The sequence below is a fragment of the Bactrocera latifrons genome, unplaced genomic scaffold (genome assembly GCF_001853355.1).
Source record: "Bactrocera latifrons isolate USDA-ARS-PBARC rearing strain unplaced genomic scaffold, ASM185335v1 scaffold_12, whole genome shotgun sequence".
Lineage (NCBI taxonomy): Eukaryota > Metazoa > Arthropoda > Insecta > Diptera > Tephritidae > Bactrocera > Bactrocera latifrons.
The window spans coordinates 1,223,339-1,237,654 of NW_017534630.1; the positions used below are offsets into that span (position 1 = coordinate 1,223,339).

General features: G+C 33.6%; 1 protein-coding gene across 1 annotated transcript; it reads right to left on the reverse strand.

Moving 5' to 3' along the window:
- Window positions 1-174: 174 nt before the first annotated feature.
- LOC108978314 (solute carrier organic anion transporter family member 1C1-like) lies at window positions 175-7,838 on the reverse strand. The gene is made up of 9 exons (XM_018948529.1): window positions 6,714-7,838; window positions 3,860-4,089; window positions 3,469-3,801; window positions 2,342-2,864; window positions 1,564-1,770; window positions 1,342-1,489; window positions 966-1,166; window positions 582-901; window positions 175-507 (listed from the first exon to the last, which is right to left on the reverse strand). Exons 1-9 carry the CDS (start codon window positions 6,965-6,967, stop codon window positions 333-335), a joined length of 2,391 nt encoding a protein of 796 aa, XP_018804074.1. The 5' UTR covers window positions 6,968-7,838; the 3' UTR covers window positions 175-332.
- Between the last annotated feature and the right edge of the window lie 6,478 nt (window positions 7,839-14,316).

Sequence of the window (14,316 nt, forward strand, 5' to 3'; positions counted from 1 at the left end):
AGCATTTATATATATATATTTTTTTTTTATATATTTTTTTTTTTTGGTTTTTCAACATACTTATTTCCCTTCTTAAGCTGTCTCTTATACACATCTAGATGTGTATAAGAGACAGGTATATATGTATATGTGTGTTTTGTAGGCTTAGTGTTAATATCCAAATTATCCAAAAAAAAAAAAAAAAAAAATATATAGAAGATCAAGTATTTGTATTTACATGTCTACTTAGTATATACGCCAGCCACACTCACAACCAAACTAAACGCACTCACAAACAGACGCACACTCTCATAAAATGAACTAGCTTCTACTATGTTTATGCTCAGTGAAAATTATGCTTCCAAATCCTTTATTGAATTCACTTCTTCCTCATGCTGCACAACATTCATTTCGAAATCTTTCACCTCTTCGTCGAAGATTTTTAGATCTTTTACATAATACCAAACACCCCAATCGAATAGAGCGCCGATAGCAACAAATACCGAAGCGGTTATATTGAGTGTGTATCTGGGAGAATTAAAAAGTTTTATGATTAAAAAATTACTCAAAGAACTTAATTAATATTCAAAAGAGATGATTACCTTAGCGATTCAGGATCATAAAGCCAACAATTGCCCTTGTTCGTACACGTTTTTCCCCACACCAAGCAAAGACGATCGAGCACCCAACCGAAGAAGATTGGACTGGGTATAAACGCTAACATCGACATCATCATCATGCCGAAACCCATTGCGGCGGTTTTATCCTTTTCAGATACACAGCGTACCGACACCAAGAAGTTCGAAGCGCGCCCCGTAGCGCCGACGAACTTCAGACAACACATCACCGATAGGAAGGTGACGAATTGAGCGAAACAGTTTACCGGGCAGGCGCCAGTTATTGCCTGACCGCCGAGTACAACCTGAAAGTATATTAAAATATAGTTTTCTAATTGGTAGTGTTTTATAACCGTGGAGTCTACTGACATCAGGAAATGTCGTGCTCAGCGTTGTGGGTAAAGATGACGCTTCTGTTGTGGTGGGCCACTCTTCGGGCATTATCGTTGTGGTGAAATTTTCATCATCCTCAAATTCCTCTGATTTTAAATCCATAACTGTGAGACGTTGAAATAGAGGTTTCGAAGTCTTATTGCGGCTGTCATTAGGTATGCAAGAGCAGTCGTAGTACTGTCTCTTATACACATCTAGATGTGTATAAGAGACAGGTAGTAAATCTGAAAATGGAAGAGAGAGTGAAAATAAGTTACGGTTGTGTTTTATAATTTAAAAAAATATATATATATATATATATATTAATAATTAGTAAAAAAAAAGTTAGTCAATTTATTATTTCGATTATTACCTTCCTTCCACTGGCAGTTTTGTATTGTTTCTTACAACCCGCATGACATGGTGAGATATAAGTCATATTGTTCTCTCCACATACTGGTGAGTAGCGCACATAATCACAATGGCATTCCGAATTGCAGGTGGGTGTGCTGTTCAGAGCGCTATATTTTTACGAAAAATATTTTATTTTTAGTTTCAGACTTCAGTTATATAATATATCTTATATTGCAGTTACCTGTCATGTATATTAACAATAACCGATTGTTCATTACCAGGACAACCGATAAATGCATACGCCAGTATACCAGCTACTGTCAAGAAACCCACAATCACATTCCAGGCGGCCATATAGCGTGCTCGGGGCTTATAGTGCGATATTACAAAGCCCGATAATAAAATACCTGCGGCGGAGAAAGCTAGCGCAACTGTACCAGTCACCAAGCTGTGGAGAAGTTGGAAGAATATAGTAAGAAAGTGAGAAGATTTGCTTAAAAATATTTTTATTATAGAGATCTCAAGATTCGTTAAAAACATTGCTTTTGCTTGGTTAACCATTGAAAGCAAACCAACAATAAAAACAACTTTTCCCGAATCAATATAAATGGGAAGTTTCAATGGAATTAGCCTCTCCGGAGCAGTTGAATAAGTTGATCTGAAGGGAAGTTAGGAAACAGTTTCCAAAATTTCTGATGGCTATGAATATTTTTTGAAAATGTGGAGTTTTTTTATACAAAAGAGCTTGAGATAGTTATTTAGGTTTTTGTTTTCATAACATTTGAGGAAAATCTAAGGAATTTATTTTAAGAAATATTACTTGGCCAATCAAAATATAAGTTCCAAATGGGCATTCGAGGAAGAATAAAGCAATCTAACAACGTCCGATGCCTTTACGTATGATTGAGATGTAAACCGTTTCAGGATAAAAAAATTTCCTATTTTAACATAATGAAAATTCTTTAGCGGGGTTTAGACCTATTTAAATAACAACAGCCATCTCACTTATTCGTACCCACCTCGAAGTCGCTGCCGATTGCCGATATTGTATTTCAATATATTTCGGTGTGAATATCCAGTACGGTGTATAACCGAATAGATAGAAAACCGATGAGAAGTTATTACACATCAAGGTTTTATTTTTTAAAAGTCGCTTGAAAGTTGTCAACATATCCCAAAATGAAGCTTTGGCTTCCTCACTCGGTTTTTCCTCCATTTCCGCGGTCAATTTATTCTTCTCTGTTGGCTCTTTGATGACATTCTCTTCATTTTCCTTCAATGCATTACGTTTACGACGCTCCTCTTCGACCATACGTCTTGCCATAGCGCGCGGTAATTGTTTCGGAAACATTGTGAGAAAAATACCCGATACAAATATCATACCACCAATCACCAGCCAACCTAACCACCAAGCGCCCAGCCAACGTGGATCTTTGTTATTAATAACCGGCCGCAAATTTGGCGCGATATAGAGACGCAGGCAGAAAGATGCGAGCGCATAACCGAATGCTGGTCCCAACATGCGTAGAAAGTAGGATAAGCCTAAAAGTTGGGGAAATCAAATGGAAGTTCATTAATATATATTTTTTTATGGAAAATGTGTTTGGTAGCAATTAAATTCATTTGTACTACATTCTGACATTAGCTGTCAGAAACTTATCTTATTTGCTCGAATCTAATGCACTTCAATAGCAATGCAGACAGGCTAACCGATACAATTTCAATATTTACATATTCTGACTGTCGTTTATAATAAAGTTTATACATTTTGATGCATAGTCTTGTTATAAAAGGTGTTAGTACAAATTTTACATTTTACACCTTTGCTCTAAATTTAGTTTAATAAATAACCATGCAATAAAGATTAGAAGTCAAGCTACTTATTCCATAAATTTACGCTTGAAGAGCGCCTTTGTTTATCTAAAACTGTTTTTGTGATAATTCGTTATCAGCTTCTGTATCTCAAATGTTATTTAACACTAAACTGACTTTGGCATTTTCTTGCAGCATCTAATGTAGCCGAGCAGAATGCTAAGCGTGATAAGGATTTTTTGAAGATAACATTTTTATGTTTACAGAACCAAATACCATAGTTTCTAATATATTAATTTAAGGAAGAAGACTTGTATTTATACCATAAACTTACTGAGCAAAACGGGTGTACGCGACTTCTTTGTATTATCGTCCATATATGAAACACCCAATGTATAGTATAGAGAACCACCAATGCCAGAGATGAATTGTGCAACGAATAGCACCAGTTGTGGCGCTAAATTACCCTCACCTATCTCACATTCAGCACCACCACCATTCAGGCGACATAATGTCTTTCGGCCTTGTTTTTCAATCGCTTCCAGTGTGGCATTCTCGGCGGGATGTGCACCGAACTCTGCAGTTAACGCCAGCGCATCGTCACCAGGTCCATAAAGTAAATGCGGCAAGGCAGTCATTAAACAGAACACCACAATTGTTAAGAGACCTGAGAGAGAATGGTGTGAATAAAAAAAAAATGTAGCTATGTAGTTAGTTTAACTCACCAAATCCTATCCAACGCGGTCGATGTCCTTTACCCGCATAATAACTGAGCACCGCTGAGACCATCATTTGACTAATATCATTTCCCACCGATATGATGCCGGTATTTTTTGATGGAATTTTAAAGCGCTTCTCAATAGTTGTGATCGTGCCATTGAAATAGGCATATGTCATTGAGAAAACACAACCCACAATGCCATAGAGTAACACATAGGCGGTTTGATTCGCGAATCTATGAAAGAGTTTCAAAATTTTCAACGATAATGCTTTTTGCTTAATAATAGTTTTGAAAAGTAAACTTATTCCTTTGGAGTCTATGGTATGGACTTTTCGAGGGTCTAGTTGTGTTAAAATATAAACAATTCAGACCTATGAAAATGCGTACTAAACTATGTGTTATCAATATTCAGGAAAATATTCCGTACTGAATGTTTTGAAAAAAAAAAAAAAATCTCTTAAAAAAAGTTCAAATGGGAAATGTTTCCAGAAATATTTTTGTAAAACAATTTAACTTGTCTCTTAGTGAAACAATAGGAATATTTTTGGAAGTTTTGAGTTAAATAATTCGAAGCGATATTATTAGTGATGAGTATGATATCTGATCTGAAATTTTGAACACTTTCTCTATTGCAAAAGAAGCTACTCATTTTGCGGAAGATATAATTATCATACAAACTGCTGGATCAAAATCAAAATTTTGTATGTTTTATCTGACAAGATATCTTCACGAAATTTGTCAGAAATTAATGCCCAAGGCAAGGCTCAATGTCAACCAACTGAAATTATCTGGCAAGATATATTTATAAAATTCGGAAATTTGATGTCTGAAGCAACACAACTGTCTATTTTTGTATACTCTTGTAACATATTGTTACAGAGTATTAAAGTTTTGCTGACTTAACGGTTGTATGTATCGCCTAAAAATAAGCGAGATAGATATAGGGTTATGTGTATAGAAATGGTGACTGTCTGTCTATTCATCCAACCGTGCTAGATGTGACTTGGCAAAAAAGATTCAGTTTGTAGATGGGCGTAGTCGGACCATTACCACGCCCACAAAACACCATTAGGGGGGTATTCTACTCTAGAATTTTGAAAAATTCAAATTTTTTTCGTATATTTAAAGTTTAGACCCTTAAGAACATATCCTCCAAAGGATTTTTAAAAATTAAAACTATTTTAAGAGCTACAGTTACTTTAGTGACGCAGTACCTAGCGCACTAATAAATGACTTAGACTGCCTGAAATTTGACTCACTTGTTTAAACGCGTTTTTCTGGAAACTACTTTTTTCCACACGGTATCGGCATTATCTCAAGTTCTATACAACCGATTTACTTGAAATTTTGTGTGAACCTTCTTTATATAATCCTTTATCGTTCCTACCAGCATCGTGTCAAAATTTTTTGTTTTTAATATTTAAAAAAAATTCAGGAATTCAGGAAAATAAAGCGTAAAAAATGTTATTTATTTTCAGGCAGTCGCCATTTTCCCAAAATTTTTTTTCCATGTTCCCTGAGGTAGGGACTTTAACAGCTTCCTTACTGATTAAGAATTTCTTTTGATTTTTTGTTTAGACCACCAGGAGCGCTATTTTTTTTTTACACCTGTCTGCCCCCCCCTTCTCCCCCCCTCCAATTACTTTAATTTTTAATATTTTTTTGGAAAATTTATTTTCTGTATTCTTAAGATATCAATAAAAACACCATAAAAAAATGGATAGTAAAAATATTTTTTGGTTTTTTTTTTTTAAATTAAATTCACCAAACTGCCCAAAATTTGATTTCTAGACTAGAATACCTACTTAAAAACCGAAAACCGAAATAGTACCATAACTTATAACTAAATTAAGCTAAATAACTCTAACTTGGCACACTACTCAAGCCTGTGGGTATTGAGTATGTGGACCTCAGTATCTACAAGTATAGTTGGCTTTTAATGGAAAATATCGGTCAATGGGTGAAATATTATATATAATTTAAATTCAGAGACATTTCTTTCCTGGAACAATACTTCCCTTCGCCTCTGTACCTAATAAAAAGGTTTTCAAACTTCTGGGTATATATCGCTCAATATGTGAGTTATCTTAATAAAATTGAGAGAGCGTGTTTTTCTTATAACGGTGTATATTTGTGCATAAGTAAATTGGACAAAATTGGCCAAAAGCTTGATCAAGCCCCACATAACTAACATTCGATGTTTGTAACAACCGGCTGACTTTAGTTCGTATGTGTGCTGATTATATGTGAGGAATCTTGATGAAACCTTGAGAGCATTTCATTAGCCTGTGGCCTTTTAATTGCATGTAGAATTGGAAAAAATAAATGAAATCGGGTCAATACTATCTCCTATACACCAAATATAGGATCTTCAAACTTTTGTCAAAATTAACTGAACGTATAAAGTTGGATACATTATAGTTCAAAGTCAAAAATATGTAAAATTGGTCTACGAATTACACAAACACATATATAGTACTATATATAATTATTTCCGTTAATCTAACAAACCTTATGTCAAATATGGCAGTCAGTGTATGAGTTATACATATGTGTATATAAATATACATATACAATTCCTTGGGTTCCAATCGTCTGGTTGGCGTTTTGTATGTCCTATCCCTTTGATTATTGCAAGTTGTAAGAGTAAGAAATATTCGGTTATAACCGAAATTTTCCACTTCTAATACGTTCTTTCTGTTAAAATCTTTCTATTTATCTTCTCAACTGGTTGTCATTGTAGTATTTCCTTCGAACAAATTTTATTTCCAAAATATCTCAATTTAACAAATAACCTTTCCCCTAAACAAATTTAATTTTATACCTGAAAAAAGATAATTTTAACTTTATGTGTTTACCTTTGAAAGAAACGTCCCTTAAATATCCAAAAACCGCAGGTTAGATCATCCGTTAACGGCATATCCCTCAGTAATTTATTAATTTCTTCGCTCATTGTTGGATCCGTATCAGGATCCTGTTTTTCTTTACTTTGTACACCATTTTTGTTTTCAGTTGCTTTGACGTTGCCATTATCGAGTAAACGCGAAGCGACATCATTTTCACGATAATTATCACCACCGTTGTCCTGTGCATCCTTCTCGAGCTCAACCATTGTTGCAAATGTACTTTTTATATACTTAAGCACCAAAGGAATTTCGGAATGCACCAACACACATACACACCCGATGCTTTACATTTACCGCTGTAGTTTCGAAATTATTCGGACAATATTAATAATTTATTCGGACAATCTTGAAACTTTTCGTTACACTCTTAAATTTCTTTTTTCACTACCGTTGTGTAGGCGCCACTAACGGCAAATTATGAAATGGCAATAAAGCGTGAAAAGTCTTGCTATTTTATAAACTCTTTGCAATCGGTGTGAGATTCCACGGCACCTTCTATATGCTCGGAGATAAAGTGTCAGTAACATCCAAGCTCACAAACAAACACAAAGCAACAAATTTGCATTAGAGATGACGCCTTGGCGTTGATTTTCAGCAGCAAATGTCAAGTAGATCGTCAAATTGTCGGTTGCCTATCTGAAGATTACATATTTGTTTCAAATATTATCTTTGGCACATTATGTACATGTGACGGCGAATAACGGCCGCATATACACCCGAACACAGTTAATCTTGGCGTTTAGTAGTCGTTTAGTAATCTTTCAAATATTGTTGTTGCTTGTCACACCTACGTACCCATGTATATACATCACATTTAATTGCCTCAAACACTCTGTCAGTTGCGGATACAAAAGGCACTATGAAAATTTTGTTGCCGTTTTTGCTATATAAGCGTGTTAATTTTTCTTAAATTTTAATCCGCGAAGAATTTATGTAAATACAGGCTCACATCTTTTATAAATTATGGCTATAGGAATGACTGCATCTTCTAAGGAATAGTGATGCATGTAGGAAATATTAGACAAAATTATATGTGTTCTGACTGCGTGGTAGATTCTCATGATTTGCTTCTGAGAACTTTTAATTTATTTTTCTTTTCTATCAGGTTTAAACTTCAGATCAGATCTTAACTTTTTGCACAAAGTGGGAAAATTAATGGAGATACTTTATTTTGAATTTATTTTGGTTGAAATCTTTTATTTTGGAACCCAAGTACTGTTAATATACATTTATTTTTTTTTGTAATATTTTATGAAGTCCTATATGTTTCTTGATTTTTCACCATTCACAGCATTTATATATATATATTTTTTTTTTATATATGTAGTAATCGGTGGAGTAATTAGGATCCAAGTTTTTCTGAAAAATTTTCCTACAGATACATTGTTTTATTTTCCTATTACTTAGAGGTACTCGATAACTACTATCAACAGTAGTCAAACAAATGTGAATCGCTGTTTGCAATATGGTTTATTACTGTAAAAATAATAGATGTAATACACTTTATGACTCCTGTCGGACAGTTTGTAAACATTTAAAATCTCACCGACCGTTGACATATTTAAATTAATATATATATTTTTTTTGTTTTGATTTATGTACACAGTGTGGAACATTGTACATATTGTGCTAATATGCATATTACAAACGATCGTACGAACGTAGGAAACCAGTCACAAATAAGTATGTATGAGGCACAAAGTACCATATGAGAAGACATTATAAGAGCCGTTGTAAATATTCGACGATGGGCCGACTTGTAGGTAAAATATCTCAGGACCTGCTTAACTGATTTTAACCAATATCGATACTAAACATTTACCTAACATTTTTATGCCGCAGTGCTAAAATTGGGGAAATTGAACTGGAACCATGCCTATTCTATTTGATTCTCTCGCTTTTCAGTACTAAAATCAAGACGTAATTAGAGAAATAAGATTTTGCACAAATATTTTATTAAAGGTCGCCACCTTAGCCATATATTTCCCAAATCCACCAACATGACTTTTTACCACAAATTGCGGTCAATGTATGATATATATTATTGAAATTCAGGGATAATCCATTCTTGACAATGATATGTATGGGTGTCAAAAATAGATTGAATCATGTCAATACTTCCCATATACCTAGCAACGATTTTCGAACTTCCAGGCAACTTTGTACCACTTATATCGGGCTACTTGTGAGTTATCTCCATGCACATGAAAGAGCGCATTTTACTGATAACATCTCAGGGATACTTGATTAGTATGTGGTAAATTAATATATATGTAGTATTCCGAAAATAGATACAATCGAGTCGATACACTCAATTTTTCTAACCAAACCTTTGTCGAATATGTTGGTCAGTGTATCAGTTATATATACATATATATCTATAAATGTATTTACATAATTGCTTGGATTCCGATGCTCAGGTTGACGTTTGGCTTTGATTCTGACAAGTTGCACGAGTGTAAAATGTTTGGTTACACCCGGAGTTAGATCTCCCTTATATGTTTTGATTTGTTTTCTGTATGCCGATTGAGTAAATAAATGTAAATTTATGAACTAATCTTAAATGTAATTACTGTTATTTATTTATGTCTGATTGCTCCAGCTAACATTATTTCAAATGTAATGAATCGTTTAACTATATTTTTGAAAATCATTAAGTTAAGCTTCAAACGTACAGAAATAAAATTGAAAGAGATGGAATTGAAATGAAATGAAACTGAAATGGAAATTTACTGAATATGTTGAAAAGCCGGTAGCCAAAACGAATTAGCAGAAGTTTCGATGTAAATCTAAACTGAACATTTCCTTGTCTATTCTCACTTGGTTTCCCATTAATTATTAAGGAACAGTTTAATTCAGCATGAAAGCGCAAACTAGAAAATCGTTAGATAGGGCGTATAAGTAATATAATTTTCAATATAATGGATGTATACATTATTACAGGGTTTGTTCGGAAAATAATAGAACTGATCTTCTTCTGCCACGTGCGCGCAATTACTGGATTCGGTAGAGGGAGTTCCTAGCTAATGAACGAGCGACTGACCAGTTTTCTACGAGCATCTGAAGAATCAGGACAAACACTTTCGCGCGACGTGCTTTCGCAACCGCCCTACACCCCAGATGTGGCGCCTCCAATTTTTTTTTGTTCCTTGCCTGAAAGAGCCGATAAAAGGCAAGCGTTTTGAGACGACAGAGGGGATCCAAGCAGCATGCACCTCGGATTTCGAGGCTATTTCGGAGAATGCCTTCCATCGAACCTTTCAATGCTTGGAAATGGCGCTGGCAGCGCTGAATCGAATTCTCCGAATACTGTGTATTACGTTTGTAACACCCAGAAAGTAACGGCAGAGATCCCATATTGACTAAGCCACCTGTTTGGCCATTTGAATATCGCGAACTAGACCTCAAGTATTTTACATATTAGTCAGAAATTTTGCATAAGTCTTTTCTCCTCAAAAATTTTATCAGTTGTCAGAACGATCTTCATAGCTGTTAACTTAACGATCCAAATAAATTTTGGATGGAAAACTTTTCTTATTTCACAAGATATTTTCACAAAATTTTGACTAGATTCGTGTACAAAGTTAAGCTTAAAAACCCGAACAAATTGTTCGAATTGGAATAATGTATATTTATTTCTAGGTTGAAATTACATTTTTATTTATTTTAATTGTGGAATGGCGTCAAGCACCGAAATATCATTATTGCTTGATTTTCTATCCAAGCGATGAATATCGCATGTAGCGTCTGGGGTAACAATGATTTATTGGTCAGTTCATGGTAGACTTTTTTCCACCACTTTCGAAATTTGCCGTCGAAAGCGTAGAGCCCTGCCTTCTGGTCAGACAGATCGTCCCCACCCATTTTTTGGATTCAAATATTCATCATAAAGTCAAATAAAACCTTTGTTGCACATTCAGATGGAAATTGGTACTCCGGCTAGAAGTCTGGATGACATTCAGAAGAGGTGTTTACTTTTGGTGGTTCGACGTGATTTCTATTATCTTTGTCAGGGCTAATTTCGTCATAAGTGTCAGTTTTTGGGATTATACACACAAGTGAGGTAGTAGGAATACGAAAGGATGGAATTTTATGGCATAAGAAATTCGTCTATAGAAGGTATTATAGCCTCGGCGCAGTCGACTTTACACTTCTGCTCGTTTTTCAACACATATACACATATAGCTGTTAGCAAAGTCGTAAGAAGAATACTTATTTAGTGTCCACATCGTCTAAAATTCTGAGAAGCAATTACTTATAAACATATAAACATCTCTACATATGTATATACCAAAACATTTCTTCCCGCTTGCGTATAAATTAAGAGATAAAAAAAAGATAAAAGTTTATTTAAGTTATAAATTAGTTGATTATAATATCCGGAGAAAGATATGGCCTTGCGTATTTGTTTATTAAGCTTTCTTAAGTCCAATTTAATTATTTTAATAAGTACATATATACATGTGCCTTAGTGTAAAGCAGTTGATGTGCTTTTGTGACTTTTGTTTGTATATTTAATATATATTGTATATATTTGTTGTTTCGCTGGTATCGATTAAGCATACATAAACATTTTAAAAAGCAGGACTAACAGTCAGCGATCTAATTAGCATCGTTGAAATATCAGAAGGATCGCTGAAAACTATTTTGGAGGATCATTTGGGTCTAAGAAACGTGAAAGCGGAATTAATAATTTTTTCTAAATACAGCGACGCGTTAACGTCAGTAAAACAATGATTTCCCACTAGTTTTAGTCTGAGATTCGTTGATTATAGAGTTCTTTCCGACCGGCCAAAAGGTCAACAAGGAATACTGTTTGAGTATTATACGTCATTTCAGCGAAGTTATTACTAAAAAGAGGCCTACAACCGTTTGTTTTATTTTTTGCTCATAGTAGTAAATCTTCCTCACCGCCTGACACATTTTACGAAGTTCCTTCAGGATAACGGCTATCGGGTGCAGGGAATTAAAAATTTTAAAATAACCGATTATTAAAGTACATACATTTCATTCTGAAAGCTTTTGTTATTATACTCTTTTTTTTTTTTTTTTTTTTTTGTTAGAAAGTACCCCTTTAAAAAACTTAAAAAAAATGCAATTTTTCTACCTTGCAGGTGCATATAATCCCTTAAAGAGATGGGACACTTTAAAATTTTGTAATACTAGGTGAGAAATTTTCGAAAGTGAAATTATTGCTGATTTCATATTTTCTATAAAAACAAAAAACCAAATTTGTGGTCATCGCTTCAAAAAATTTAGTTTACAAAATTTTTCTGGATCACGCATACAATGATTTTCTATATTTTATGCTTATAATCCTGATGTTATCGTTATTAAAATTCACACATAATTTATCCTAGTTCCACATTAAATTAATTCACGTATAGTTATTGTATCTTCTTATTTAATTTGAAAAAAAAAAATTCAAGGACATTTTTTATCGCAATGGTTTTATTAAGTAGCTCTCTGCTTTTCACTAACATAAACACCAAGCCATATTTTGTTCTTCACTGCATCACTTATTTTCCAATAATTTTCACATTTGTATATTTAGTTTATTTAATTTATAACTTTTATTTTAATTTTTTTTTTTTCAATATTTACTTCATCAAAATTTCGCTTTTTTTATAAATATATTTGCAAATGAAATATGAACACTGCTCTCTATTTAGTTTCAATATTCACTTCATTTACTTTAACGCATTGGCTGCACTTTAGCAGCTATAAATCTAGACCCAGAATCGCCACAAGTTCACCAACAATAATTCACCGTCACAACTAAGCCGCGCTCAACGACTAACTTAACTGCTACTGATTCTTTTCAATTCAGACTAAAAATGTCGCAAACGACAATATACTTGCCTATGTATTTAGATATGTATGAATTTATAACTATATGGATGGTAATACTATCAATCACTAAATAAGTAAGGCATGCAAGAATACATAAACATGTATATATATATATATGTATGTATGTATATGGAATGCCTTCTAAATGTAATATAAGCGTATACACATTGCTTACTGTATTTCATAAAAAATTTATTTTTAATTCAATTGCTTAAGTGCCCGGCGGGCAGCGAGCATCACCCCCGCCTATGCAATCAAGCAACCCCCCACAAAGGTATTCGCGTTGTCGCCGCAAAACCAAGTCACACTTTGTAAGCTGAGCCTTCAAAATTAATTCGTTCAACTTGCCGTAAACGATCCGTCTTAGATGATCTTCTAACTGCATATATGTATGTATGTGAGAATGTACATGTATATAATCATATAAATATGTGGGTGTACAAGCATTTGTCTCGTTGCGTAGTCGAAGCTCAAGAAAGTAGCGAATGATATGATAAAAAGAAATTGCGATCAGTTGTGGAATTTACATGCGATGATGTGCGATAACTGTATTTATGGGTGTATGCGTACACAAACATAGATATACATATATGCTATATACATAAGTACATAGCTCATAACTAATTTTTATACTTTTGCATGCGCAGTGAAAATTCATATATATGTACATATGTATACTTACGCAGCTTATATGTACAATATTTATTACTAACTGCATGGTCCTGTTACAATTCGCAGCATGCAATCAGCTGTGCATAAATTTAGAGTTACTTCATTCTCTGTTAAAAAAAAAATGATTTTAAATAAACTGTTGACACTTTTTAATTGCAATTTTTTGTTGTGTTGCTGTTGAGTTGAGTTTGGAACATCTGATCAAAATTGACCCGGACAGACAACAACAACAAATACATTTTGGAGTATGTTAATCGTTATTATCACCTGTGAGAAGAGACTCTTTCTGAACTTGATTCCAAGCATTAACAAGTTTCATACACGAAACATTAACCAAAATGTCTTGAGTCGTTCTAAAAGAGATGTTAAGATTCTCTATTAACTCTCTGATATCAATAGAATGATTTTCAATAATTGTTTTTTTGTTTTTTAACATTTCCGATGTTATCATCATTGTGTATCGACAAATTGCATGAGGCAAGTTTTCGGCAACTTCACGAACTGCTTTGTGCAACTCAAATAATTGTGATCGTGATAAAGAAGAATATATCGAAACACTTCTGAAATATTTTGAACGATTCTGATAAAATTTCAAGCAAACTTGTTGTAAAATATTTTTCCCACCCAAAAGGCTAAATTTTCTCGTCCAACTTCCAAACACAAGTTGATAAATGGGTAAAAATGGACCAGTCTAGATCAATTGAATGATGAGATAATATAGTATATATTTTATACCTCATAGCATGAAACACATACTTTGACAGATTTTAATATCTGTTACATTGTATAACTTTTTTTGAAGGTCTAACCCTTTTAGAATTTACTCAGTGTTAATTTCAGTATGACATGTAAATTTGGAAGTTTCTATTGTATTTTGGTGTTACTTTCTATTTTTTTTACAACTATATTCGTGCGATTTTCAAGAGATGACATAATCTGATTATTATTCCATTCAACCAATAGTAGACCTTGTGCGTCTTTTTCAGTCTATATCATTCATTTGAAGCTTAAACCACAATATATTTTGCCA

Bases quoted from the DNA above. Each gene is read 5' to 3' on its own strand.
- LOC108978314 (XM_018948529.1), bottom strand. From the start codon at position 6,967: ATGGTTGAGCTCGAGAAGGATGCACAGGACAACGGTGGTGATAATTAT. The intron at 1,490-1,563 runs GTAACTGCAATA...GTAAAAATATAG, and splicing joins ATTGTTAATATACATGACAG to CGCTCTGAACAGCACACCCA. The intron at 902-965 runs GTCAGTAGACTC...ATATACTTTCAG, and splicing joins TGAGCACGACATTTCCTGAT to GTTGTACTCGGCGGTCAGGC.